The sequence below is a fragment of the Aspergillus candidus genome, assembly GCF_002847045.1.
Source record: "Aspergillus candidus strain CBS 102.13 unplaced genomic scaffold BDW47scaffold_3, whole genome shotgun sequence".
Lineage (NCBI taxonomy): Eukaryota > Fungi > Ascomycota > Eurotiomycetes > Eurotiales > Aspergillaceae > Aspergillus > Aspergillus candidus.
In genome coordinates, this window is record NW_020194008.1 from 370546 (window position 1) to 396356 (window position 25811).

Below are 25811 nucleotides of genomic sequence, written 5' to 3' on the forward strand. Positions count from 1 at the left end.
AAAGGGAAATAAAATCGACCAAAAAGGAAAGAAGGAAGGAATGAAAGAAGAAGTAAGGCGTAGAAACCAAATTCGATCCATCCTGACCCTGGTGGTGGTGACTAGAGCATCTGCAGTAGACCATGGTCGATACGACGACATCACGCGCCATGTTAGATACTTGGTATACCAAGTACAGGTACACAAGTATCAGCGGATGGCTGAATCGATGACGAATTATCTGCCACCTACACTGAGACATGTTGTATCAGGTTAGACGTCTATGAGCTACCTTCACAAGCAAAGCGAGGTGCCTAGGTTTTCGATCAAGCATCGATCAAGATCGACAGGACGACTGACGGGGTGCATCTATACATAGTACTCCGTATACTCTGTGCTATACACTAGTACGTCAGACATAGTCGGCTGATTCCATGATACTATAACATCTGCATGTGGTCAGGTACCCTGTCTTTAGAGGATCGCCAGGTACCCTATACATTAGAGGATCGCGTAGGTAGGCATTTTGTGTGCGGTCCGAAAGCCTGTCGAAACAACGATGCGAAGGCAGGTTTAACCCGAAACAACTAAATAGATCGAACGTCGGATGACTAAGGTCCTTATTGCCGAAGGGATCCCTGTTTCGCCAGTTTAGTTGTTGATGTAGATGCTAATATTGGGTGCGTGAAGTGAGTAGAGTTGCTTGACTTCTGTTTCTGATGGGAGTGCGGTTGATCAACTGGCTCGCTTGGGATGTCCAGTGTTGTAGCAGTCAAGTAAGAAAAAAAGTAAATGATAAAAAAAAGAAGGGAAGGAAGAATTGGGTGAGGTTGCTGTTGGACTTGACCTCATCCATATCACTGGAGCCGGCCATGCGGTACAGAGATCCTCATCATACAGAATATAGTTTGATAGTCTAACCGGTTAGAGAGACAAAGCCGAAGAGAGAGGATGAGGTCGGTGGAATAGCCCTTTAGGTATTCTCGTGCATAAACTAGGCTGTGTCTGGAGGGACCAAATGTAGGATCTGCTCAATGTATCAGACTGCGGATCATGTCCATCGAGGCAGCGTCGGCAAAAAAAAAAATCCTGCTATATGTGCAGTGTACTGCTTGGTTGCAGAATCCAGCCGCTTTCGTCTGGCCAGTGAAGAGAGCGAGAGAGAGCGGGTCCACTGGCAGTCGCGACGCTTGATTATAGATGGGTCCGTTGCTCTCGTGATGCGTGAGAGAAGTCTACTAGTTTAGCATCCAGGAACCTCGCCCACTTGGCTAGCCTAGCGTGTGGATAAGGTTGAGCGGGTGGAACAGACTGAGACAGTGCACGGTTAAGATTGGATCGGCAATTAGTAGGGTTGGGTCTCGTGAGCTACTGTTGGGGATGATCTGCCCTTGCGGCCTCATTTCGGTAGAACTCGCGTCGATGCGCTTTTCTTTTGTCTTTTTCGATTTGCTTTTTTGGTGCTTTCTCTTATTTTTGACCCTGTGTTCAGCGGTCTTGCTCTTCGGCGTTGCCCGTGAAAGGTCTCTACACATTAGTATAGTAGTGCGGTTTCAAAACTTGAAACCGGAATTATAGGATGTTTTGAGGTAGAACCCCGTATAATCTCGAGTCCAATGGAAGATCCATCGCTTAAGGAAGTGGACGGGAGTTTCTGCAAATCGCTGCACCGCCCCCTTCGAGTTATCGACTGTCATGCGCTGCCCGCGATTGTGGCTCTCGCCGAAATACAAGGAATAGGCCGGGGACTTCCGGGGAACAGACCAACCAAAATCACCTGTGCCTGTCATCATGCACAATATCCATAATCCTGATCCCTGGTCACCTCGGCGCCGCGCTCATTCGCCGATGTCTTGCATTTTCCAGGCACTCAAGGAGGGACATATATCAATGCAAGACGTCATTCGGTCAAGGATGATATGCATAGCCTGCGGGTGCTAGCTTAAGTGAGGATGACTCTTAGTTGCATCAGTGTTATCTGCCTCTTTTCTTTGTCCACTCTGATAATACGAGGAGGGACAATAACGTGGGTGGGGAATGGCACTGGGACAGGCTGCCTTTTGTGATCATCACAATAGTAAAAGCGGGGCGTAGCTACCGAAGAAGAAACATCTCCAGCCACTGGGATCGACCAGCAGGCAGGTTGATCAAATTGTGAAAATCCCGTGGGTCTGGCCTCTGCTTGATCAACAACAATGACGGCGAGAGCCAACGGTATCGACAGCGCACATAGTATCTCCTAGATAATAGTCATCAACCGGCTGCGGTTGATGCTGTCCATCGCAAACAGTTGAATTCGATTGTGCAGGCGAGAGGCCCACCTGGTGTGCTGTAGGACCATGCCGATCATTCTCCGCACTGGTGACCGACAGGAACACATGAACACTGCAGGTTTTTGCCATGTCCCAGGACGTCAAGATCAGAGAGCGGATCATTCGTTTCATGTTCATTGGAAGATAGTCTCCCTCGGAGCAGCGACTTGAGATCATATGGATTGCCTTTTGACGGTCTGATGGACGCAAAGCTTGTGTCGATCCAGTGCAGCCTACCTGTCTATGCGATATCCAGGCTCTAACCGCCACAATCGTAACGCAACCGGATATCTTTCACCCCGCGCCTTTTCGCTCACCCCTCCTTCCATCAGTCTTGCTGTGTCTCTCCATTTTCGGGTCGGGATGCAGAGTGCCCGCTGGACCGGAAATGGACAAATGAGACTGAGGCTCAAGCTCCACCGAGCCCAAACACACCCGAACGTTGTGGGCGCTTCTTCTCTTCCCAGATTGATTGGTGTTTTCTCGGGTGAAGCGATTCGGAGTGAGATTGCGGTGAGACATCGGGGTGAGGGTCCACGGGTTGTTCAGGGGTGGTTTGGAGGTTTTAGTTGGGTCGTGGCCAATCAGTCCAGCGATGGGGAAGATAATCCCCAGTGATCCTCAAATCACGTCGGGTACCTGGGTAAGTATTTTGGATAGAGGGGACCAGGATCCTGAGAGTTGTATGACGAAATGAAGAAGTTGAAGAGCTGTAGTCGAAGGAGAGATAGACGTCACGTACGGTAAAGTTACATGACCAAAGGTCTCTCTCTGTATCATTTGTAGAGGAAGGTACCTGGACAGCATGTACGGCGACTGTCATGGTGGTTTGTATGGCGATATCGGATGCGAAACTCATTGAGATCTTCATCTTGTCATCTCAAGGCTCTTCTTCTCTTCTCTTCTCTTCTCGTCTCTCTCCTTCCTGGTCCAATGAGTTCTTCTTTCTCCTCTCTCATGATGCTGAGCTGAGTGCATCAGACCAGATCGTCCACAGTCCTTCTCCTTCTGTCAGATTTGTTGACTCTTTAAATTCGAGTCCCCTGCATCGGGTTCCATTCTCCGCTCACCTTCTTCCTTTCTTCACACCATATCACTATCCTAAACACGATAGTATACACTCGATATCGATACCCGGATACCAATTGCTTCATCTGACGGACCCTCTGCATTTCTTGTTGCTATCGGTTCTGCACTCTCGAGTCTGAAGCCTTCGAGTCATCCTGTCGCGGGGGATTATCCAACTGAGAAACGGACATTTTCCCTTTTTTATTTCGTCTTTCCTTCCTTCCTTGCTTCCTTCCCTGTTTCTTTTATACATTTTTCTATCTGTTGTTCAATCTCTTCATTTGGTCCCCCTCCCGCAAGTTGGCCCCACATCCTTCCTTCCTGGGCGTGTCGGGCTCGGCTTCTCCCCGTCCAGCGCAAGGAAATCGGCGTGGATTCGCCCGATATCTATCCGTCGTCCTTTTCTTACCCCACAAAATCGGCATCGCTGGGTTGAACTCCATGCTCATCCACGACTCTTTCCCCTCCGGGCCATCTTCCCTATTGGTCCACCATCTCAATGAATCCCCCTCGTCTACCTTTTCCCCTCCAGTCAAAATGACCTTGGCTCTCAATGCAATGCCACAGTTAAATGCTTTGGAAGGGCCCCGCAGAATACCCGAGATGGACCCGACGGAGAACGATGGCAGTGGCCGGAAAAGAAGGCGGACTCGCAAGGTCCAGACCGATCGCAAATTCGACTGCACCTTTGAGAATTGTGGCAAGAGGTATTCGCGGGCAGAACACCTGTACCGGCATCAGCTGAACCGTACGTGCATCCAACTTGAGGAAGGATAGATGATCTCCCAAATTATCCATCCATCAAAGAGAACGAGGCCCGGGTGAGCTGACATCGATCAAGACACCCCCAAACAGATCTACCGATGTGACTTCCCCGGTTGCTATCGCTCCTTTGTGCGACAAGATCTTTGTATCCGGCACCGGGAACGCCATACAACTCACGGGTCGCAGCTTCAGAAACGGGACCATTTCGCGCACGCCGCGACGGGCAACTATGTGGTGGACAGCCAGGGTCAGCCGACAGCCATGTCTCCGCCTGCCCATTTCCCCCCAGTCTCAACCGCGGGACGGATTGATGCGACCACCGCCCCGATCACCGGCCTCCATCACCGCATGTCTGTCTCATCCTCGCCTGACTCCGTCGGACTCAACCAAGCCTTCAGTTATCCGCCCGCACTGGCTACCCAACACGGGCTGGCTTCCGAGACGTCAATACCGCGGTCCGCAAGCGCCGGCAACCCGGCCATCAGCCCACCCACGGGACCATCCGCCGCGACGTTCTGCCCTCCGGGTCTCAACAGAGTCTCATTTGTGCCGTTCGACGGCCCCCAGTCCGCCAATCCACCGATCGGACCCAACGATCTAGGACAGGGGGTGCGGTCGCGTCACTCACTGTCAGCCGTCAGCCATGCCCTGGTCCGATCGCAGGATGCCGGTGTCCCTTACGCCCTCTCGACGGATATCGGTCACGCACCCTCCCTGGTCTCTTCCACGCCATACGGCCCTCAGGCTGCTCTGCAGATACCGGTCAGTGGGTACGAAGCCAGTCCGCTGGCCGCCTCATCTGCCCCGGCACCCCTGGAGCGGACCTCGGATATGGGTCCCCTGGATTCCATGGCGGAGATGATGGGACCTGGAGCCACGGTGGATGAAGCAGGGTTCAAGCCGTTCGGCTCGTGCGCCTACCCGATCTTTGGGGGGGATCCATCCAACCGGTCGCCCTTCGCCATGGCCGACGATTTCGCAGCCTGGTTGTTTAACGAGCCCTCTCCGGGGACGACGTCGTCGGTATCAGATCCAGCGCGCACCGGCACGTTTCCAAGTGTCTTCGACGCCACTGGATTACAGAACCCCTTTCGCACGAGCGATGCGGCCTACGGGGATTTTCTGAACGGGGCCATGCCACAGCGTCCTATGAGCGTCACCAGTGTCCTGGACCCCGGATCGCCGCGGGCCATCATGTCCGAAGAGAAGCGGCAGGAACTCCTTGACCTCATGTCCACCCGGTTCAACGAGGCGGCGTATTCGGTAGTATCCAAGCGGAAGGATGCCTTGATGGACGGAGACCTGGATGACGACAGCCACGTGCTGAGTCTGCACATGATGCAGACCTACGTCGGGTCGTACTGGTTCCACTTCCAAGGGCAACTGCCCATATTGCACCGTCCGACCTTCGTGGCCGACCGGGCGCCCAACCTGCTGCTCCTGGCGGTCATCGCCATCGGCGCCGCCACCCTGGACCCGATTCACGGGCCCGAGGTCACGGGGGCGGCGTCAGAGCTGGCCAACTTTATTGCCTGGCATCTTCGCTGGGAGCTCTTCATGGACGCCGACTTTCGCCCGCCGGCCAAACTCTGGGTCTTTCAGGCGCTGCTATTGATGGAGGTGTACGAGAAGCTATTTTCCACGCGGGCGCTGCATGAGAGAGCACATATCCACCACGACACCACCTTGACCTTGATGCGACGCGGCAGTTCGTTGATCGATCGCTCGGCATTCGACTCGCCGGGGAGCCTGCGGGACGACCGGCCGACCCGGTCGGCCTCGGGGTTGGAATTGGTGACGCCCGGCTCCGCCGACGAATCCTGGACGCACTGGATCAAGACCGAGTCCATGCGGCGCGTCGCGTTTGCAGCCTTCGTGCTGGACTCAACGCATGCCACCATGTTCGGACACTCGGCCAAAATGGTGGCGCACGAGCTGCGGCTGCCGCTCCCGTGCGACGAGGCCCTGTGGTCGGCGACCAGCGCAGCGGAGGTGGCCCGGGTGCAGTCGAGCCTGCACGCCAACGGGGTGCAGCCCGTCACATTCCTCGACGGACTCAAGCAGACGCTCAACGGGCAGCGCGTGCAGACGAACGCCTTTGGACGCACCATCCTCATGGCGGGCCTTCTGAGCGTCAGTTGGCACATGAACCAGCGGGACCTGCAGGTCAGCTCGCTGGGGGTACCCCAGACCCTAGGCGGGCGGGACAAGTGGCGGTCGGCGCTGCTGCGCGCCTTTGACCATTGGCGTCGGGACTTCGACGCGGCATTGGGCCCGGCCGGGTCCCCGCCCTTCCCGGCGGGACTGCAGTGGGCGCGACGCCCGTTGGGCGAAGACCACCTATTCGAATCGCGGAACGTGCTGTACGGGCTCGCCCACATGGCGTCCCATGTCGACATTGTCGACTGTCAGATCTTTGCCGGCGCTGGACGTCTGATGGGGCGGTCCATCACGGGGCGCGATTACAGCGCCGCCCGGGAGAAGATGACGGAGCGGTGGGCGACCAAGGCATCGGCGCGGGACGCCACCTTTCACGCGCTGAAGGTCCTGTCGGAGTGCATGCTGGGCGATGACGGCGATGACGACTCGGAGTCATATCGGGGACGTGACGACTCCCTGCTGAACCGGCCGTGGGTGGTCTACGTGGCGGCGCTGGTGGTGTGGTGCTACGGCTACGCGCTGGAGGGGCCGATCCGGTCGGTGGTGGTGCTGAGGACAGCGGCCGACCAGCGGCGTGATATGCGGGCATACCTACGACGCATGGGGGGAGCGGCCTCGCCCAACGACCTGGAGACGATGACGGGGCGAAACCAGTGTATGGGATTGTTGATGGTGCTACGCGATGGGTTTCTACACGCACGGTGGGAGTTGTTGACGGAGGCGGCGAATCTGCTGGGCAGTTGCATCACGAAGCTTGGGAGTTGATCTCTTCTTTTCATGTATTTTCTATTTATTACTTTATTTGTTTGATACTTGTGTGATACGTTTGTTTGGTGGGAGATTTCGAAATGTACTATAGGATCTATTGATCGATCGATGGTTACCACAACAACGGGCGGGCGGGTCTGCCGCCCACCCTTTCTCCATCTCTCCCGCTTTCCTCTCCCCTTTCTCCTTCTGACTTCCCCCTCACTTCAATTGATCTACACGCATTCTTGTTATCAACTCGTTAGACTCCTCGATTCAATAGACGACCGCATCGATCGCTTTTCATCGTGACCGATTCTCGAATTCGAAATCAAGCAACAACAAAAACAACAACAATCACCACAATGGTACGTCAATCGCGCACGATGATCCTCAGATCCCAAAGACAGAGAGAGAGAGAGAAAGAAAACGGGGAAGCCCATGCTTTGAACGCATGAATGCAAGAATGCCCCAACCACGAGTCCCTGTCCCTGTCCCGGTCCAGGAATGCAAGGGGGGAAGAAGTCGGAAGACGAAGCGGAATTGAGTTGGGCTGGGGCTGGTTCCGACCACGGTTTGCCATCCAATGAGTGAATGATCCAGCCTTCTGTCTGCTTCGTCCAGCTTGCGACCTCCTGGCTGGCTATTCCTTCTCCTTCGTCCTGATCTCTCTCTCTCTCTCTCTCTCTTCACTTCCATCCCCATATTCATTCCCATTCCATCCTCCCACGTTTGGCAAAAATGTCTCGCTCACCACAACCCGACGATCAGGCCTCGACCAACTACAAGGAAGCTTTCTCGCTGTTCGACCGACGCGGCAGCGGTACCGTATCGCTTGAGTTGCTGGGCGATCTCCTGCGCGCTTGCGGACAGAACCCGACCCAGGAGGAGATTGCGGGGTTGGAGAAGAACTTGGGTGGTGACTGTACGTATCACTCCTGACGGCTGGAGGGGACAGGCGGAATAAAAGATGGAAGGAAAAAGGCTAATCGTGTACAGTCGACTTCGAGTCTTTCATCAAGGTGCTCAATCGCCCCGGTGGATTCCGCGAGCCCGGTGACCCCGAGGAATACTGTCGTGGATTCCAGGTGTTCGATAAGGATATGACGGGGTTTATTGGGGTGGGACAGCTTCGTTACAGTATGCTCTTTCGTTTCCGGAGGTATATGATGGAGGTACTAATGGGTTAACAGTTTTGACCAACCTCGGCGAGAAAATGTCCGATGACGAGGTCGATGAGCTGCTCAAGGCAGTGGATACCAGCTCGGGGGAGATCAACTACACGGGTTCGTCTTCAGTCTGTTTGTTGTCTGGGAGTGTTACTAACTTAATGTATCAGATCTCGTCCGGACCATCCTGGCCAACTGATGATTACACGATACCCGATCACGTTCCACGTTCTTACGATGCTTTGCTTGTTTTGATGGATATCAATCTGGTGGGGGTGTAGCTGTATAGTTAGCATGCAATCTTATTAAGCATATCATTTACATCTGTCCACCCCGATCAACAACCTCAATACATACAACTAGAATATATGATATTATACAATACAAAGAAAAGATCAAACCCAAGAACTCCACCCCCGATCCAACCTCCTCAGCTCCTCCTCGTCCCCTGTGACCATAGTCCCCGTCTCCATCAACGCCGCAGGAAGTAAATACACCACCTTGATCTCATCTTTCTTCTCTTCATCTTCCTCCCCAACATCTCCCTCTGTATCTCCCTCTCCCTTCACTCCTCCTCCGGAAGAAGGAAAATGAACCGCATCCAAGAAATACCCCACAACAACCCTACACCGCCCACACCGTATCAACCGTCTCTTCTCGAACCCGTCTTCTCGGCGGATAACAGTGAAGCCCCGGTCCGGCTGTGTTGTCGAGAGGAGGATAGTCGTGTGGAGGTCTTTTTTCCCTTCTTCTCTGTCTTTCAATTCGGTATCCGTATCCCCCCTGGTCGTCGAAGATGATGTTGACGAGGTAGCGGATGAAGACGAGGCAGGTAAAGAAAGAGGCACGATGACAGCGCCATCTTTCGCGGGCGGTTTGCGCGTCGGGAGAGAGGCCAGGGACTGGAGGGTTGTTGCTAGGAGGAGGTGGTTGCAGAAGCGGCAGTGGTGGGTGTGGATGGGGAGTTTTGCTTTCTTGCCTCCTCTTTGAGGGTTCGATTGGGATTGTGCGTCATCTTGGGTGTGGGATGGAGCTTCGTTTTGGTCTGGGTGGGAGGGAGGTTGTTGGTTTGGGTTGTGATTGTTGGAGGTGGACATTTTGTTCTTGCTTCTTTCTCCCTTCTCTTTTTCTTTTCTTTTTTCTCTTCTTTTGTTGGGTCAATTGGGTGGTTTGGTTTGAGTGTGCTTGCTGGGATTGTTCTGGTCCGGTCTGTTCTGGTGGCTGTTGGGGTAAATTGGTGTGGATTGATGATGATGATGATGATGGTGGTGGTGGTTGAAGTTGAGTTGGAAATCTTCTTGGCTTGCTTATCGATAAGATCTCCCTATCTACTAGGTAGCTGTCTACCTTGTAGCCAGTAGCTCCGTCCTCTCTATGCACAGTCAACGCATACACTATAGATATAACTATGATTATAAACCAGAGTAAATACAATAATATAATATAATATAATATAAAATAATCATGTCTATACTATATACACAATAACCTACATACAATACTAAGGTAGTTCAAACGGCACTCCCTGCGTACCGCTACCGCCCGTTAATCAGCATTGTTCGCGCACGTCCAGCTAGCCTTAGCCGAGCTCTCGTTGATCGCCTTGCCCGACACGTACAGACCCAGTCCGCACTTGAATCTCGTTAGCAGTCTGCCCACCTGGGTGTAAAGGGTTATCGGGTGTAAACTTACGATCGCGCAGGCAATCCCCAAGATAATCAGATTGATCACCGTCAGGGTGATCTTCTTCCAGTTGGCAAAGTACTGGCCTTTGTTGAGGACGAACCAGAAGATAGCGGGGAGGCCGTAACTGAACCAACTTCCGAACAACGCGCTGATCAAACTCAACAGCTCGTTGAACACCGGGATCGACTCGGCAATCACCCACGCCACGGTCCACATGCTCAGCCCGATGGCCACCCACGTGCCGGTGGCTATGAAATTCTGCTGGTGCATGTGGTGCGAGCGCGCGCCGCGGAAGATGCGCACGTAGATGTATTTGCAGGCGACGTGGCCGAAGACTACGCCTGCAACGACGACCTAGAGGTGGATTAGACGGGCACGGATGGATGGATATAATGAGGGGAAAGGGAAGTGTACCGTGGGAATGGCAATGCCGTATGCGACCTTCTTCATCATGGGTCCTGCGGAGGATAGCGCAGGAGAGGCCACGTCCGGTCCGGCGTAGCAGTAGATGACCATGGCGGTGACGATGTACATGATGGTGTCAACGATCTGCAGCATGGCGAGGGACTTGGGGAATTCGCGGGGGTCCTGCATCTCGGAGATGATGCCGAAGAAGGAGACGTGGGCGATGAAGGCGAAGACGATGTTGGTCACGGCGAGGAAGCCCTCCGCGAAGCTGGGTGACGTGGTGATGTCGTTCTGGACCTTCTCGGGCATCTGGACAGCGATGGAGACCATGGTGATGATGGTCGCGATGAGGATGCTGGCTGCGGAGATGATGGACATCCAGAAGACCTTTCCTGCCGTGCGCGGCAGGGCACAGAGAAAGCTGACGATCAGGCCCACGACTCCGAAGACGATGGTGCAGGTGCCGTGGTTGGTGATGGTGTTGAACAGCACGGAGAAGGTGAGGATGTGGCTTGCCATCAGGAAGATGATGAACAGTAGCTGGCCGACGTAGAAGATCTCCCGGCCGATTGGGCCGAAGAGCAACTCGCCTGCGTCACCCATGCTGTGCACTTGAGGATACCGGAGCTTGAACTGCCCCATGACGTATCCGGTGTACCATGAGATGCCGGACAGGCCGAGGATGATGAGAAACGCGCTGCAGCTGGTCAGCGGTGCTCGTGGCACGATACGAGAGGGTTCCTTACGGGACGATTCCTAGGGTGGCCACAGCGGACGGGAGAGACAGGATACCGAGGGAGATATTCTCAGCGACCATCACTGGATAAACGGTTTAGTAGGCTACACGATGGTTGGTCGGCTGGTGTGGAGACTCACGCATTCCCGCGTGCCTGCAGAACAGTCAGATCATGCCGTGTCCATGCAATTGAGAGACGGATACTCACCACCACTTCATGACACGGTACTTGACCTCACCGCATTCTTCATTTCCGAATGGATCATCCACGGGGGCCTGTTCCTTTTCATTCAGAGAGGACTTCTCCATGTCCGCGTGGTCCAGGTCGACAGGGGTATCATGTTGGATAGGAAGGGGGTCAGGAACAGCCATGATGAAGATGGACTGAGAAAGTGAACAGGGGAACCTCCAAAGGAGAGAGAGAGGGAGAGGGAGAGAGACAGGGAGAACCGTCTAGTTAAGTAACGACGAGGCCCACGCGACGTAGAAAAGACTAAATACAGGCAGACCCATCAACGGCCCAAATTTTTTTTCGCCCTTCCGCCTTCTAGGGCACCAGACTCAACACGGAGATGAGTAATCCATGCTTAATGGAGGTAAAAACCTGGAACAACCAACCAGAATGGCCTGGGTTATCTCAGGTACGTCCTACCCCATATGGGTCCGCTCATTTTGGCATTCTTCTCTGGGAGTATGTGTGCGTGTTTCGGTGAGAACTCTAGTCACTGGTTGGGCCCGAGAATAGATCGCCTCCCACAGTCGGGACCCGCCCGAACCGGGCCAGTGAGCAATTTTCATAACGTACTGTGTATAGGGGAGTTGAATCCCCGCATGGCTCGGTGGAACCTCTGGGGAAGTAACTTCGTTTCACTGGTATGAGGCGAACAGCCAAACACCGGGCCGTTGCCTTAAGTGTCAACTTGTCAAGTTCGTCAACTTTCTTGCTGTCAACGTCAGAGTGCATAAATCCGATCCATGAATATTGAACTATCGGGCCGATCTAGCGGGATAAAAACCTCCCGTATTGGCAAGATCATAGTAGAATAGAGCAGAGCGAACAACCCGTGACCACGTGCCCGAGCTATGGCCCACCTGAGCGTAGCCGGCGACCGGCCCGGGTCCGGTCCAGTGGAGCGGATCTGGTTATCGGGTTGGAATCGTCGTCAATGAGTGCGGTCATTTATGTATTCACAGACGAAATATGCATGAGAACCTGATCATCCCAGGGAAGTCATGACGTTGCCGGATTTGAAGAAATAGTGAACACTGTCCGGAGTCAAACAGTCAGGACAAGACTGGAAATTCACATCCCGTCGATTCAACAGGAACCGTATGGATGACTCCGAGGGTTTCCTTCTCCCCAGTCTCAATCCAACAAGCTTTGCATAATCCACAGATACGGGCGCAAAACCCCCCGCGATATACCAACAGAATCAATCCAACCCAGTCGGTCAGTCAAGTAAAAAAGTCAAAATCGATCCGGGGTATCAAACCCGGTGTGGACCAAAGAGTGGGTCAATGATTCCAACAATCAATCAATCAAGTTATCACCCGTAGACTGGTAGTCTGGTACTCGTCGTGCAGTGCCTTGAGTTCCCGAATTCAATTGTCTTGCCTTAATGGAGGGGTCGACGAGTATTGATTTTTCCAGGGGTAGACTGAGAGTGAGGACTGAACAGACAAAGCAACCGACTCAATCAGACATAGTCAATAGAGTCCTTCCGTTCCTAGCCGAATTCCGTCCATATTCTCTGCCTCATAATTCATGTATGATTTATGTACCATTCATGGCTGTGAGAGAAAGTCAGTCAATTAGTTCATGCACGCTTCCCATCGGCTACTTCCGGGGTAAATTTGTGGGGACATCAGGGATCGAAACCGGAGGCAATACCTATTATGTAAAAAGTCCGTCAAGAGTGGCGTGGTGGACCTGGGGATTGGGTTAGAAGTTGGGGTCGGGGTTGACCGTTTGTTTCGTGGGGTTGATGAAGTTCAGTCGCTTCCCTGGGGTCCAGACTGAGTTGAGGCGGGATGCGATGGGAGAAATGATGGATTTATAAGGGTATCATGGTCACGGGAGATAAGAGCTATAAGATATGGTGTTGATTTTGGAGGACTTGGTAGGATGGGGTTAGTGAGGACTTGGCGTACTACTGATATTACTACTACTACTCCTACTACTACAACTTCTGCCTACGGATAATATAGATAGTATGAGGATGTTGTCGCTGGTTGCATCTAGTGCATCTTTATGGACGATAACTCTATCTAAGCAATCCAGATCGTGAATGCATCCCTTGAGAGGAGACTAGGCCAACCCCAAATCCTTATAAAACGCATCCGTCTTAGGAGGCCGTCCCAAGAACGCCGTCAGCGTGGTCATCTCATCCTGGCTACCGCCCTTCTCCAACACCTGGTGACGGTACCGCCGGCCCTCGGTAGGGTTCATGGGGTCCGCCTCAAAGACAGTGTAGAACATATCCGTCGAGTAAACCTGGGAGCTCAGATACCCGTAGTAGCCGGCATCATACCCACCGATCAGATGACCAAAGGTAGCCTCGCCGTGGCCCCATTCCTCGCCCATATTCAGAGTCTCAGGGCCATCCATCTGCGTGATTTCGTGACGGAGCTTGTTGTACGTCGCGGAGATGGGCAGCTTCTGGATCGCCTCGTGGTCCGCCGGCTGGTGCACTGTCATGTCGAAGATGCCAAAGTGCAGCTGGCGCAGGTTGAACAGTGCGTCGTTGACGTGCTTGGTGCGGATCAGGTTCTCGATCACCTCGTCGGGGATCTGCTCTGCCGGTGGGGTCTTGCCCTCGGCTTGCTCTTGCCAGCCGGAGAGGTACTCCGGCGACAGCGTCGAGTAGTGCTTGCTGAGGGACTTCAGCTGCGACGGCGTCCAACACCAGTTCTCGAGCATCTGGCTGGGCGCTTCGACGAAGTCGCGCACGGTGTTCGTGCCGTGGAAGCGCGAGTAGGTCGTCTGCGCTACGAGATCGTGGATGCCGTGGCCCAGCTCGTGGAACAGGGTTACCACTTCCTCGTGCTTGAGCAGACTCGGCTTCTTCGGCGTCGGCTTGGTGAAGTTGCACACCAGGGCGGTGGCGGGGTAGTGGCGGTTGCCGTTGGCGTCAATGAAGCCCTACATGGTTGGTTAGTCCCAATCACGCTTCGTCAAGCTAGGGCGGGGGGCTAGGTCGAGGACGTACCGGCTGCAGGTTGAAGTTGGCGGCGTGGCCGTACTTGCCAGGGCGCGGGAAAAGGTCCAGGTACAGGTAGCCCACGAATCCACTGCCCTCACCCTCGTCGTTCCAGACACCAAAGATCTGCACGTCCTCGTGCCACACAATGTCGCTGCCCTTGCCCGTGGGCGCCACTTGCTGCCGGTCCTCCCCGGTGATCTCCACAAACACCAGACCGAAGAGCTCTTCAAAGATCTTCAACATGCCGGCGATAGTGGTCTGCAGAGGGAAGTACTCGGCGATGAGCTGCTGGTCCAGAGAAAAGTTCTTCTCCAGCATCAAGCGATCGTAGAACCGGTGGTCCCAGAGATAGTACCGGCCGTCGAAGGACTCCCCCCGGGCCTCAAAGTCATTTTTCTTGAACTCCAGCAGTTCCTTGATCTCCTTCTGGCCGCCGGCCGTCAGGCGGCTGCGCAGGTCGCCCAGGAAGGTGTTGACCGTGTCGGGGGTCTTGGCCATCTTGTCCTCGATGCGGAATGCGGCATGGTTGGGGTAGCCCAGCAAACGGGCGGCCTCGTCGCGCAGGATGATCGACTCGCGGAAGAGGGGCGCATTCTGGTTACACTTGTTCTCGTTCTGGATCATCACCTTCTTCCGGGTCTCCGGGTTCTTGGCGTACTTCATCGTCGGGAAGAGGTCGGGATACTTGAAGGTCAGCCACAGCTTGCCGTCGTTCTCGCCCTCTCCCTTCTTCAGACCGGAGAGCACATCCTCCGGCACGCCGTCCAGCTCCTCCCGCGTAAACCAGATGCCCTCGTTCTCCTCGTTCAGGTTCTTCTGGAACTCAATGCTGATCTGACTCAGGCGCTTCTTGATCTCCTTGAAGCGGTCCCGTTTGGGACCGGCGGGCAATCCCAGCCCGTTCCGGATGTAGTCCTTGTGTTCCTTCTCCAACAGACGGCGGGACTCGGGGTCAATGGATTCGTTCTTCTGGAGCACGGCATCCACCAGCTTGAAGACATCCTCGCGCATGGCGGCCTCGATGAAGAACTCATCCATCAGCTCCTCCGCCTTGGATGAGGCATCGCGCAACTGCTGTTCGGTCGAGACGGCCTGGTAGAAGCCGAGAATGTGGGACTCGAGGGCCATGACGTTCTCATCCTGCGCGAGAGGCTTCAGCACGGAGGCGAACGAGGCCGAATCGGAGGTGACATTGTTCACGACGTCGTCTTGGACCTTGCGGGAGGTTGCGACGAGACGCTTGGCGTCCTCGATGATCGATTGGGCGGTTGCGGTGAAGACGGGCGGGGCCTGAGGCGGCCGACGCAGGTGTTCGGGGGCCATACTGGCGGTGGTGAGGGTTCTGCGGATATCCGTCAAGACGGGGTTGGTCGTGGCCGAAAATCGTGAGCCACGGAGATGACCCAGGACTGAGGAGAGTCTAAAGGTGGAGGAGGAAAGACGGAGAGGAGGAGCCACGATTACGAGCAGAACGCCCAGGAGCAGGGCGAGGAGGTGTAAATAAAGGGATCGGGTAGAGAAACGAATGATGACGAGGGGTACCCAGAATAGTGGGGTAGAGGGGGGGGGGTGGGAGAGTAAGGTATGAGGGAATGATGATACGTGTCTCTGCAGTTGGGAGGGAATGCAGTAGAGGCAATCGGTGATGCAAGTGAGGAAGAAGAGTGGAGGATGGATGAGGTATTTGTGAGACTAGACTCAGAGCAGCCTAGTAAACCGGTTGGAGATGCCAAGCCAGTTCACTCAGCTGACCGGTCCCCACTGGAAAATTCGCACCAGATCGATATCCCAGGGAGAGTTCGTATAGCAGAGATAGACACTCTACATGTTGCTCTGATACGGTCTACAGCATACTGGAAAATACGGTCAATCTTAAGTGACATGTCATCGTCATTTTGCATTAATAAGACCGAGGTCAACCAGATCACTCTTTTTCCTCCTCCGGAATGCGGAGTCTTCCTCGCCAGACTGCTGGACTCAATTCATCGGGGACCCGCCTCGACACCGAAACTCCACATTTCAAAACAGAAGAATCACAGGAAAAGAACAATAACAACCCCATTGGAGATCAAACGCCCGAAGTGCTGCTAACTCAAGAAAACTAAAGACACAAAGCAAACCGCCAGAGCACGGATGCCGGAGAAGATAATACAAGGAACATCAACGACGGTTTGGGTCATCGACAAAAGGTGGTCAAGGTGGTAAAAAGAAGGAAAATCGTTCAAGCGGCATCCGCCGTGGGGATGGACTCCGGGATCTTGGTGACCTGTTCACCAGCCCGGATCACCCGCTGGCCGGACCCGTCCCGAACGTAGTCGGTGCTCTCCTTCTGGGCGCGCTTCCAGATCTCCACCTCGCAGCCACCGCGGATGACACCCACCCGCATGGTCGACAGCAGATTGTGGGCGGCGTTGGAGTGGTAGTAGACACCGCCGTTGAACATAGCGGTGGCATCCTTGCCGAGGCCGGAGTTGATCATGGCCTTGCCACCGGGGTGGTCCTTGATGAAGTCGGTAACGTCGTGCACGACACCGGCGATGGCGACCAAACCACGGCCGTTCTTGGCCTGCTCGACATAGTCGTCCCATTCCATGACGGGCAGCTGATCCAGCGGCACGCCCCAGTCCAGCTTGGCACGCTTCTGGTCGATCTTCTTCTGCAGCTGCTGGACGCGGCCCTTCTCGATCTCGTTGGAGCGGAACTGCTTCAGGTCGTAGGCCAGACCCAGCTGCTTCCACGCCCAGATGGACCACTTGGTGGGGTCGTACTGGTGCCACTCGATGGCGTTGCGGTAGTCGGAGGGGAACTCGTGGTGGAAGTTGTGGTATCCCTCACCCAGGGTGACGAAGGCGGTGATGACGTGATCACGGGGCGAGTTGCGGTCATCGAAGGGCTGGTCACCGAGCCAGTGAGCCAGGGAGTTGACACAGAAGGTGGCTTGCTGGACGAAGAAGATCCGCAGGATGCCGGCATAGACAAAGCCACCCCACCAATCACCCCAGCCGAGGCCCGCCACGAGCATGGGCACTCCAAGGCCCATCATGAAGACGACCTTGAGGTAGTTGCGGTGCTGCCACACGACGACGGGGTCCTCGTTCAGATCGGAGATGTCGGTGCGGCCGATCCGCTTGGGGTTCTGCTTCATGACCATCCAGCCGAGGTGGGAGTAGAGCAGACCCTTGCGGACGGAGTAAGGGTCCTTGTCGGTGTCGGTGTAGCGGTGGTGAGCACGGTGATCGCGAGCCCACCAACGGACGGAACCCTCGACGGCACCACCACCGACGGCGGCGAGCCAGATGCGAAGGGGCAGACGAGCAGAGTAAGAGCAGTGAGCCCACAAACGGTGGTATCCTATCGATCGACGAGTCAGTTCATCCTTTTCTTGCCACTCATCCGGGATTTCTTTCTCGGGATTCTCTCGGAAGATTCTCTCCCAGCGACCAAAACTTACCTGCGGTGATGCCCAGACCGGTGAAGAAATAATAGATGACAGCCCAGGCGACGGTCTTCAACTGGATGGGGACCCAAAAGGCCTGGATGCAGCCATAGACGGGGATTCCGATGATGAGGAAGACATTGAGCCAGTTGACATGCTTATGCCAGTTGTTACGGTTGATGGCAGTATCGGCGATGTGGACCTTCTTGGGAAGGGTCGCGTCGACCGGCTTTGCAGACATGATGCCTGCCAGTGTGCTCTCGAGCAAAAGGGAAAGAGGGGGAGTGTTCTCGTTTGTCGTCCTCGATCGATGGAGGTTGATGTTACTGTCACACTCTCAGAGGGGAAGTATGGAGGATGAACCAGATGGCAAAAGTGGTCGGGAGTGTGGGGGAGAGGAAGAGGAAGAAGGATTTATATGAGAAAGCAATGGAAGGATGAAAACCAATCTGATCCGAGGAATTAAAAAAAAAAAAAGAAAAAGAAAAAGAACAAAAAAAACTCAATGGACAATTGAGGAAAAAGGTGGAGAAGGACGGCGAAGGCAAACGATCTCAAACAGGAAGAATGGAAAAAAGGCACCGCAAAAAGAGATACTATGGAGGCAAAGAAAAGGGCCGGGATGTGCCTGGGGTCCACCAAGGATTGACGGTTGGGGAGAAAAGTGATGATTCTATCGGATGGTCTGACTACTCCCTACAAAACAAGGCACCACATCGGGATGGTAGGGATATCAGCGTCTGATTCGTGACCTGCTCCTTACTTTTCCTCTTTTTCTTTTTTCTACATAATTCCATCGTTCCATCTGATCACTCTTCCAACCTCGGGATCTTATGATTCCAACCCATCCACACCATCGGATGGAAATCCCAAGTGGTTGATATGAAGTTGTTGGGGAACAAATCCGACCATCCAGGGTCCAATCAGACCGGAATGGCGGCCTGATTCTGCCGCATCAGGCAGGGGGGCACCCATCTGCTGGATCCACCAATGGGGAAGCATTCAACCGATGCTGAATCCCCAACGTTTTCCAAACGGGGTACAAAAGGTGGGTCTCCAACCTATAAAAGTCCCCAGCTCTGAGGTTCACTGGGTTTTCCGACCTCCGTTGCCCCTGCAGGGCGGTGTGGTGTGTGGCGTGTGGCGTCTTGAACGGCTCTTTCTCCTCCGCATGAACTTGACCTCGCCTGTCTCTGGGTAAGATCTACTTCGGTAACGTAACTATGGAGGTGATGGACTCATAGTCCGAGGATCGTTTTATTTAGAACATATGCACGTGTTGCTTAGTCTGATAGACGATTCTCGAATGTCAATTTCTCCCATCTTGTACTTCAAGATCCCGTCCGCTTAGACGGTCACGTGGATCCTCCCGGTCCAACACGACTCAGCAAACCAACCGTCTTCATAGGGAACAGACGGGAGTATGGGGACATCCACCCTCAACAGACGATATGCACAACGTATAGAATTTTAAAGTACACAGACGACGGAGACATACGGAGACAAATATATAGATAAAGACACAATCAGCCCTATCGGTGGATCACGGGCATGGACCCGACGAGACTTTGTCCTATGTTCAATAGACCAGGTACTAGGTACTAGGTACTAGGTACTAGGTAGGTAGTCACCACTTCCTGAAACCCAGTCCAGTCTTTGGATAATTTCAATAGATCTCATTGGCGGACTGCATCTAGGGGCATTGTGATGCATTCGAGGTGGGTCTCCGTCAGATAAACCCTGCTCAGTCTCTTCAATGTAGAAATAGAAAGAGAAGATAGAAGAGAGGGAAGGAAGCAGATGATCGAGTGGTGGTCACCTGAAATAACACCTGAAGCATTTACAGGTACATCATATTGAAAAAAAGCATGAATATTTTGATATGAGTTCCATAGTTATACTGGTCATGGAGGAATCCATCAGTCGAGTACATATTGCGGAGTACATCAAGAGACGTTGATCAGATAGCCTGAGCTACCTTGATCCTCAGGTGTCAATCTCGAATTCGACGCTGACAGCTCGGCCGAGGTCGGCGTTGGTCGGAGTGCTCATAACTTTACTGGGAGTTCATAGACATGTATAGACATTGATCTGGTCATGTTGAATGTACCTGAGAATATATTCGTGGATTGATGTTGTGAGAAATCCGCCAACATCAGCTGGCTTGCAATGTTGTCACAACTATGCCCACGCCTTCAAAGCTATCAAGATCATCTTATTATCCTATTTTTGACGATGACACCTATTATCTCACAGTCTACTTGTATCGAGTAAACAATGACATATAACACGTGATGGACAGAGTTTTCCTCCCCAAACTCCCTACGCCGAGTGGAACCCGAGAAGAGGTGGATGGATGGTCCCGTGACAGGGCATGGAACAGGGTTAACTCTGTGGAATCCTTCCACTTCCACTCTCCACCCGACCGATTAAGAATTCCATCCACTCACCATACTCATAGTTCATAGATCAACCCCTCGGTCATCAATCCCCTGCATGGTCTTGATCTGCAGGACAATGGACATCGGCTCTTTGCTATCAGAAACCTCTCCATGCCTAGGGAATTCGGAGGAGCCCGTTTGGCTCCCTGATAAGAAACACTGTAGTGGAAAGACCCGACAGACTTATCAAAGTGGATCGGTGATAAACTACCGCAAGCTCTCTGACAGGGTCGACACGCGACACTAGCTTGGATGCTGATCCTCTGGAACACGGCGCTGTCGCTCCCATGGCCAACCACCGTCAAATATTCCCATCCACGGCTAACTCGTTATGGATAACCATCGGCCGTGGAGACACTCAAGAGATAACAGAAATGACTGATTATTCGATTGCTTCTTTCATGCAGTACAGTCGGTCTGATAAGGATAAGCCGTTCGTATCGCGAAAATGCGCTAGATGGGATTTTTGATTTTTGCTCCGTCGCGTTCACGTGTATAATAAACCCTCCCCGTGCAGTCCTCTCCCCGCATCTTGTACATAACGATCAAATATCTGGCGGACTCAAGCTTGGTGGCAGAGGTCCCCTGTCCAATCAGTCCATACGAATGAGCCAGAGCTTAATTGTGTAGCTGCTGTCTTCCCCGCAGCTCGTGCCACCGCAACTTCGGACGTCTTGTCGCGTCGGATCTCGCCCTCATCGTCTTGCGGTGACGTGACAGTCGTACCAGCGATTTCGTTTGCTGGAACTTTGATCAATAGTATTACATCGGCTTGTGTCTGAATTGCAAAATGGATGGCCCCGACCAGATCGGCCCGGACTATCGTCCTAGGCGGACCCTGGCCGACCAGTTTCGCCGAATCGTCAGGACCTTTACCACTCGGTGAGTCCTCACTGGGTATTCAATATTGCATGTGGAATGACAGCTGACAATCCCATAGCGAAGGCTTAATTGGAGATTATGATTATGCGTTCCTCTTCACGCCCCAGATTCCCTTCATGAACAAGACGCGGAGATCGTCGCCCTTTTTCGGCCTGGAAGATAAGATGCCAGTCTTGCTGGCCTTGATTCTGGGCCTACAACATTCCCTCGCGATGTTGGCCGGAGGTCCGTCTTTCCATAATCCTATTGTCGTGCACTATCACTCACAGTGTCCAGTCATCGCCCCTCCCATTCTACTAGGTGGATCCGCCGGTGCCCATTTCGATTCCGCAGACTACCAATACCTCGTTTCCACCTCGCTCATCGTCTCCGGCTTTCTGTCGGCCCTGCAGATGGCCCGGCTCCACGTCTACAAGACGCGCTACTACGTCGGCACCGGTCTCATCTCCGTCGTGGGCACCTCGTTCGCCACCATCACCGTCGCCACGGGCACATTCAACCAGATGTACACCAGCGGGTACTGTCCAACAGATGCCGACGGGAACCGTCTCGCCTGTCCGCAGGGATACGGCGCCCTGTTGGGCACCTCGTGCCTGTGCTCCCTGCTGGAGATCGGCCTCTCCTTCCTGAGTCCCCGCATCCTAAAGCGCATCTTCCCGCCGCTGGTGACCGGACCCACGGTCCTGCTGATCGGCGCCAGCCTCATCGAGAGCGGCATGAAGGACTGGGCCGGCGGCTCCGGCAGCTGCGGCATGAACCCATCCGCTCGCGCCCTGTGCCCTACCCCCGACGCGCCGCATGCGCTGCCGTGGGGCAGCCCCGAGTTCATCGGGCTAGGCTTCCTCGTCTTCGTGACCATCATCCTCTGCGAACGGTTCGGGTCGCCGATCATGAAGTCCTGCGCCGTCGTCGTGGGCCTGCTGGTCGGGTGCATCGTCGCCGCCGCCTGCGGCTACTTTGACCGCTCGGGTATCGACGCGGCCCCCGTGGCGTCCTTCATCTGGGTGCGGACGTTCCCGCTCAAGATCTACGCGCCGCTCATCCTGCCCTTACTCGCCGTCTACATCGTGGTGATGATGGAGTCGATCGGCGACATCACCGCTACCTGCGATGTGTCCCAGGTGCAGGTGCAAGGGCCCACGTTCGATTCGCGCATCCAAGGAGGTGTCTTGGGCAATGGTATTACGTGTCTGCTGGCCGGACTCTGCACCATCACGCCCATGTCTGTCTTCGCACAGGTTTGTCCCCTTATTCTCAGTTATCTTCCTTCCTTCCTTCATCTATCCGTTCCTCTACACATCTACTCCCCATTCCATCTACCATCTTCTAACAAACCCAGAACAACGGCGTCATCGCCCTCACCAAATGCGCCAACCGCAAAGCCGGCTACTGCTGCTGCTTCTTCCTCGTAATCATGGGGATCTTCGCCAAATTCGCCGCCGCCCTAGTGGCCATCCCGAGCTCCGTCCTCGGCGGCATGACCACCTTCCTCTTCTCCTCCGTCGCCATCTCCGGCGTGCGCATCATCTCCAAGATCCCCTTCACGCGACGCAACCGGTTCATCCTGACGGCGTCGTTCGCGCTCGGCATGGCCGCCACGCTGGTACCGGAGTGGTTCCAGTTTTTCTTCACGTACAGCGGCGACAACCACGCGCTGCAGGGTCTGCTTGACGCGGTTGTGCTCGTCATGACGAATGGCTTCGCTGTGGCGGCTGTGTTTGGGTTGGTGCTGAATTTGCTACTGCTGGAGGATCCGGAGGAGGAGGCGCAAGTTATGGATGGGAGGGAGAATCGGGGGGAGGGTGAGGGTGGGAGGGAGGGGTCGTCTGTTGCGACGGAGAGTGAAATTGTTCAGCCGGTTAAGGGTGAGGGGGGTGAGCCTGTGCGGTAGTTCACTTTTTCTTCTGGTTTGGTTTCGGGTTTTTTTTTATGGGAGGTCCATCTGTAGATGGATGGCTAGCTATGCATATGTACTTGATTTTCTTGACAGCGCGAAGACTTTCTCTTTCCATTTTAGTGCTCACCCCTTGCCACTTTTAGCTCACTGAGTAGATCGGAGCGCCCTGAGCAGCCTGAGGTGATCATTAGGCAAGGGGTAAGTGCAATAAGTAAGCCAGCCTTAATAAAACGCACCCTTACTAGCAGGAACTTGATAACTATCTCTCTATATGTAGTCTACTCTTACCTAGCATATCTATTAGAAAATAAATCTAACCGTCAGCAACCACCCTACAACTTTTACCATGGGCCCGCTATGTTATAACCATAGAACATATGTCATACTGTCCATCGGGAAACCCTTTTCCAGAAGGCCCTAAGGAGTCTGAAGGGAGGACATGGCATTCAATCAGCAGTTCACTTTTGCCGGTGCGGCCGGCGAGGATGTCGACCTCTATATTCGGCAATACCGAGCTATAACGTACCACTACTCATGAATGGAAGAGCTCAACCCTAACAAAAGGGTACTCTACTTCTCCGGATCTCCGGCCGAGCTTAGAGTAATTGTATATATACAGTAGGAGGGGCGTGGCGAATGTTGCAGGTTCCGTGAGATTAGTGTAATGGGGCGTTGAGGTGGTGGGGCTGGTTCTAGCCTTGGAATTTTGTTAATTAGAAGATCTGATTAGGAGCATCCATTTCAATTGATTACAAGACTGGTTAGTTTGGGTACATGGATGTCATGGTCGAGTATAACTATCAGAATCGGATGGCTTAGAAGAAACCTTGCTGCTTCCAAATACGCTCTGCCAACCTTCTCAACTCCTCTTCAGTTATCACCAAGTCTTCCTCTGTGGGATGGTGGGGAGGGCGGTTAACAAGCTTGTCGAAAGGGATTACTAGTTGCGAGGTTGTACTTATGCCGTTCATCGTAGACTCTCCGGTTACAGATGTAGTATTATTGATTCGATGTACCTTCAAAGATACAACTTGACGTGCTGAAGCGGGGGGGGCTCTGGTGATAGCACCATCAATTCGGGGAAGGGGAAGCAACTCCCATCGGGTGAAAACAATTTCAGGTCTTTTGCTTTTAATGCTTATTGTGATCACAAGTTTCACTGAAGCCTGAAGTTCAAGCCAACCGTGGGCATCGAGTGCAAGTCGTCTTGCCGACTCAGACAGACCAACCTCTACAACGAGACTCAGGCTTGCATTCGTCAAGGCGGGCGCCCAGCAACAATCTGCTTGTTTTTTCCAACCACCCCCTGTCACCGTTGTCGATCCATATGGCCAGACTTCGTCGTCTATGTTCAGGGCGTGGAGTTTGACAGAAACAAGGGACTTAAAACTTTCTGCCGCAAGCTCGTGAGCAGGATTCGGCATCACTTTAATAAGCAATGTTCCGGTAAGCTCGTGATAGAAGAGTCGATAATATTTCCCTGTCCGTTGGTGATCATTATCCAGTATTGAAAACTCTGCTGGCGGCACAGATAAAAAAACTATGTACTGGTCGAGGGTCTGATTGCGTTGCAGTGCAGTCAGCCTGTGTTCAACGATTCTCTGTAGAAGTTGTCGAGTTGTAAACAGGTGCTGCTCCCCCTCTTTTGCTGAACGCATAAAGAAGTCTTGGGAATCAACTTCAAGTGACAAGGGTTCAGAGGATAGAGGTTCAGATGACGAACCCCGAGATATTTCTGCGGTATGATAGAGAGAATCCATGATCGCGTGAAAGCCTAGGGTCGATGATGGGTGTGAGAGGAAGGGAAGTGAGAGATGTGTAAGAGACAGGGTAAGGAAGGCACGACTGATAGAATCAGGAAGGCGGCAAGGTCCTTTTTCCCTTCGCACAGGTAATAGTGCCATGACCATGAAATGACGACATATACGCAGACTTACCGTGTCTTACACAGTATTTAATATTTTGAGTCTGGATGTTCTTCGCAATCTTGTAACTACTTAGTTTCTCTCTTAATTATCCCAAGAATTGCTAAACTGGTTAATAATTAACTCCTTTGTACCCAAGCCAACCCCACTACAGAATATGTCGTATATGATCAATGACCTCGAGGAGGAACTGTAGAACATGAGACTGCGATTATCCTGTATATAAACTCTGCTTCTCTGGATCTTGGGCCGAGCTTACTAATTGTGTAAATGTATACAGAAGGAGGGGCATGAAGAATATGGTCATGTTATGGTGTGGCGCGGGATTGTGGCCAGGTTCTGTGATGTTTTAGTTGGTTTGGGAGAGGGGCGTTAAGATAAGGCTTTCTTAGCTTGAAAGCAGAGGATAGAGATTTATTCTAGGTTAGATTCTAGATTGATATGTGGATGGATAGGTTACTATATATAATAGTTAGTGTATATACAGAGTAGTTGTATAAAGTAATTAGCAGACCTCAAAATGGATCTGATCTGATCTGGATCTGGATCTGGATCCGCCCTGATCTGCCTGCGGGGCGGATCAGGGTTGAATAGTTGGACCCGCGGGGTGGATTAATCCGCTGGATTAACAAACAAGACAAACCCCAGGGATTCTGTGATATACATAATTAATTAGTTTTTATACTATATTTTTTAGTATCAAATATACAGCCCTATATAATGGATGGTTAATATAGCGCTAGGATCAAACTACTTGCGTAAAATAGAGAGAGGCGGGTAAACTCAGGGTACATGTAACTAATCACTGAGCACGCCCTGCGTAGGCACTGAGAGCTCACTGAGCACTGGCCTGTGACAGAAAATACTTAGTGAGCAAGCCCCTGAGCGCCCTCATGAAAGCGGCCGCATCCTGAAAGGGAAATTTCCAGCGGCTTGAGAAAATCAAGTTCGTATAATTACATATATATACCCTAGTTAGTGTTAGTATTAGTATTAG

At 53.2% G+C, this 25811-nt stretch overlaps 8 protein-coding genes across 8 annotated transcripts; 3 read left to right on the forward strand and 5 right to left on the reverse strand.

Annotated features, from left to right (window-relative positions):
- Positions 1-3917: 3917 nt before the first annotated feature.
- On the forward strand, positions 3918-7049 carry BDW47DRAFT_115097 (putative C2H2 finger domain protein; the record flags this gene model as incomplete). The annotated part of the gene is made up of 2 exons (XM_024814759.1): positions 3918-4107; positions 4201-7049. 2 exons carry the CDS (start codon positions 3918-3920, stop codon positions 7047-7049), a joined length of 3039 nt encoding a protein of 1012 aa, XP_024675860.1.
- Positions 7050-7623: 574 nt separating this feature from the next.
- BDW47DRAFT_42171 (putative cytokinesis EF-hand protein Cdc4) lies at positions 7624-8545 on the forward strand. The gene is made up of 4 exons (XM_024818990.1): positions 7624-7956; positions 8031-8171; positions 8225-8317; positions 8371-8545. The coding sequence occupies exons 1-4, from the start codon at positions 7773-7775 to the stop codon at positions 8397-8399; spliced, it is 447 nt and encodes a 148-aa protein (XP_024675861.1). The 5' UTR covers positions 7624-7772; the 3' UTR covers positions 8400-8545.
- A 13-nt stretch (positions 8546-8558) lies between these two features.
- On the reverse strand, positions 8559-9435 carry BDW47DRAFT_98679 (uncharacterized protein). Its single transcript, XM_024820694.1, has one exon. It carries the CDS (start codon positions 9295-9297, stop codon positions 8596-8598), a length of 702 nt encoding a protein of 233 aa, XP_024675862.1. The 5' UTR covers positions 9298-9435; the 3' UTR covers positions 8559-8595.
- Positions 9436-9676: 241 nt separating this feature from the next.
- On the reverse strand, positions 9677-11575 carry BDW47DRAFT_42181 (putative amino acid transporter). Its single transcript, XM_024818991.1, has 6 exons — positions 11239-11575; positions 11171-11184; positions 11041-11113; positions 10301-10991; positions 9893-10240; positions 9677-9832 (listed from the first exon to the last, which is right to left on the reverse strand). The coding sequence occupies exons 1-6, from the start codon at positions 11400-11402 to the stop codon at positions 9746-9748; spliced, it is 1377 nt and encodes a 458-aa protein (XP_024675863.1). The 5' UTR covers positions 11403-11575; the 3' UTR covers positions 9677-9745.
- Positions 11576-13239: 1664 nt separating this feature from the next.
- BDW47DRAFT_98682 (M3 family metallopeptidase) lies at positions 13240-15903 on the reverse strand. Its single transcript, XM_024820695.1, has 2 exons — positions 14240-15903; positions 13240-14172 (listed from the first exon to the last, which is right to left on the reverse strand). The coding sequence occupies exons 1-2, from the start codon at positions 15554-15556 to the stop codon at positions 13339-13341; spliced, it is 2151 nt and encodes a 716-aa protein (XP_024675864.1). The 5' UTR covers positions 15557-15903; the 3' UTR covers positions 13240-13338.
- A 156-nt stretch (positions 15904-16059) lies between these two features.
- On the reverse strand, positions 16060-18141 carry BDW47DRAFT_98683 (stearoyl-CoA 9-desaturase sdeA). Its single transcript, XM_024820696.1, has 2 exons — positions 17685-18141; positions 16060-17584 (listed from the first exon to the last, which is right to left on the reverse strand). Exons 1-2 carry the CDS (start codon positions 17908-17910, stop codon positions 16455-16457), a joined length of 1356 nt encoding a protein of 451 aa, XP_024675865.1. The 5' UTR covers positions 17911-18141; the 3' UTR covers positions 16060-16454.
- Positions 18142-20485: 2344 nt separating this feature from the next.
- Positions 20486-23040, forward strand: BDW47DRAFT_132299 (nucleobase:cation symporter-2 family protein; the record flags this gene model as incomplete). Its single annotated transcript, XM_024817522.1, has 5 exons — positions 20486-20992; positions 21051-21217; positions 21269-22230; positions 22332-22816; positions 22983-23040. The coding sequence occupies exons 1-5, from the start codon at positions 20901-20903 to the stop codon at positions 23038-23040; spliced, it is 1764 nt and encodes a 587-aa protein (XP_024675866.1). The 5' UTR covers positions 20486-20900.
- Positions 23041-23654: 614 nt separating this feature from the next.
- Positions 23655-24713, reverse strand: BDW47DRAFT_42233 (uncharacterized protein). Its single transcript, XM_024818992.1, has one exon. It carries the CDS (start codon positions 24647-24649, stop codon positions 23705-23707), a length of 945 nt encoding a protein of 314 aa, XP_024675867.1. The 5' UTR covers positions 24650-24713; the 3' UTR covers positions 23655-23704.
- Between the last annotated feature and the right edge of the window lie 1098 nt (positions 24714-25811).

What these genes read in the sequence shown, in the direction of transcription:
- BDW47DRAFT_42171 (XM_024818990.1), top strand. Translation starts at nt 7,773, where the DNA reads ATGTCTCGCTCACCACAACCCGACGATCAGGCCTCGACCAACTACAAG. An exon ending in GAAGAACTTGGGTGGTGACT is followed by an intron (nt 7,957 to 8,030) that starts GTACGTATCACT and finishes AATCGTGTACAG; the next exon opens with TCGACTTCGAGTCTTTCATC. An exon ending in GGTGGGACAGCTTCGTTACA is followed by an intron (nt 8,172 to 8,224) that starts GTATGCTCTTTC and finishes ATGGGTTAACAG; the next exon opens with TTTTGACCAACCTCGGCGAG.
- BDW47DRAFT_98679 (XM_024820694.1), bottom strand. Translation starts at nt 9,297, where the DNA reads ATGTCCACCTCCAACAATCACAACCCAAACCAACAACCTCCCTCCCAC.
- BDW47DRAFT_42181 (XM_024818991.1), bottom strand. Translation starts at nt 11,402, where the DNA reads ATGGCTGTTCCTGACCCCCTTCCTATCCAACATGATACCCCTGTCGAC. An exon ending in ACGGCATTGCCATTCCCACG is followed by an intron (nt 10,241 to 10,300) that starts GTACACTTCCCT and finishes ATCCACCTCTAG; the next exon opens with GTCGTCGTTGCAGGCGTAGT. An exon ending in TGGGGATTGCCTGCGCGATC is followed by an intron (nt 9,833 to 9,892) that starts GTAAGTTTACAC and finishes ACGAGATTCAAG; the next exon opens with TGCGGACTGGGTCTGTACGT.
- BDW47DRAFT_98682 (XM_024820695.1), bottom strand. Translation starts at nt 15,556, where the DNA reads ATGGCCCCCGAACACCTGCGTCGGCCGCCTCAGGCCCCGCCCGTCTTC. An exon ending in CCAACTTCAACCTGCAGCCG is followed by an intron (nt 14,173 to 14,239) that starts GTACGTCCTCGA and finishes CCAACCATGTAG; the next exon opens with GGCTTCATTGACGCCAACGG.
- BDW47DRAFT_98683 (XM_024820696.1), bottom strand. Translation starts at nt 17,910, where the DNA reads ATGTCTGCAAAGCCGGTCGACGCGACCCTTCCCAAGAAGGTCCACATC. An exon ending in CGGTCTGGGCATCACCGCAG is followed by an intron (nt 17,585 to 17,684) that starts GTAAGTTTTGGT and finishes GTCGATCGATAG; the next exon opens with GATACCACCGTTTGTGGGCT.
- BDW47DRAFT_42233 (XM_024818992.1), bottom strand. Translation starts at nt 24,649, where the DNA reads ATGGATTCTCTCTATCATACCGCAGAAATATCTCGGGGTTCGTCATCT.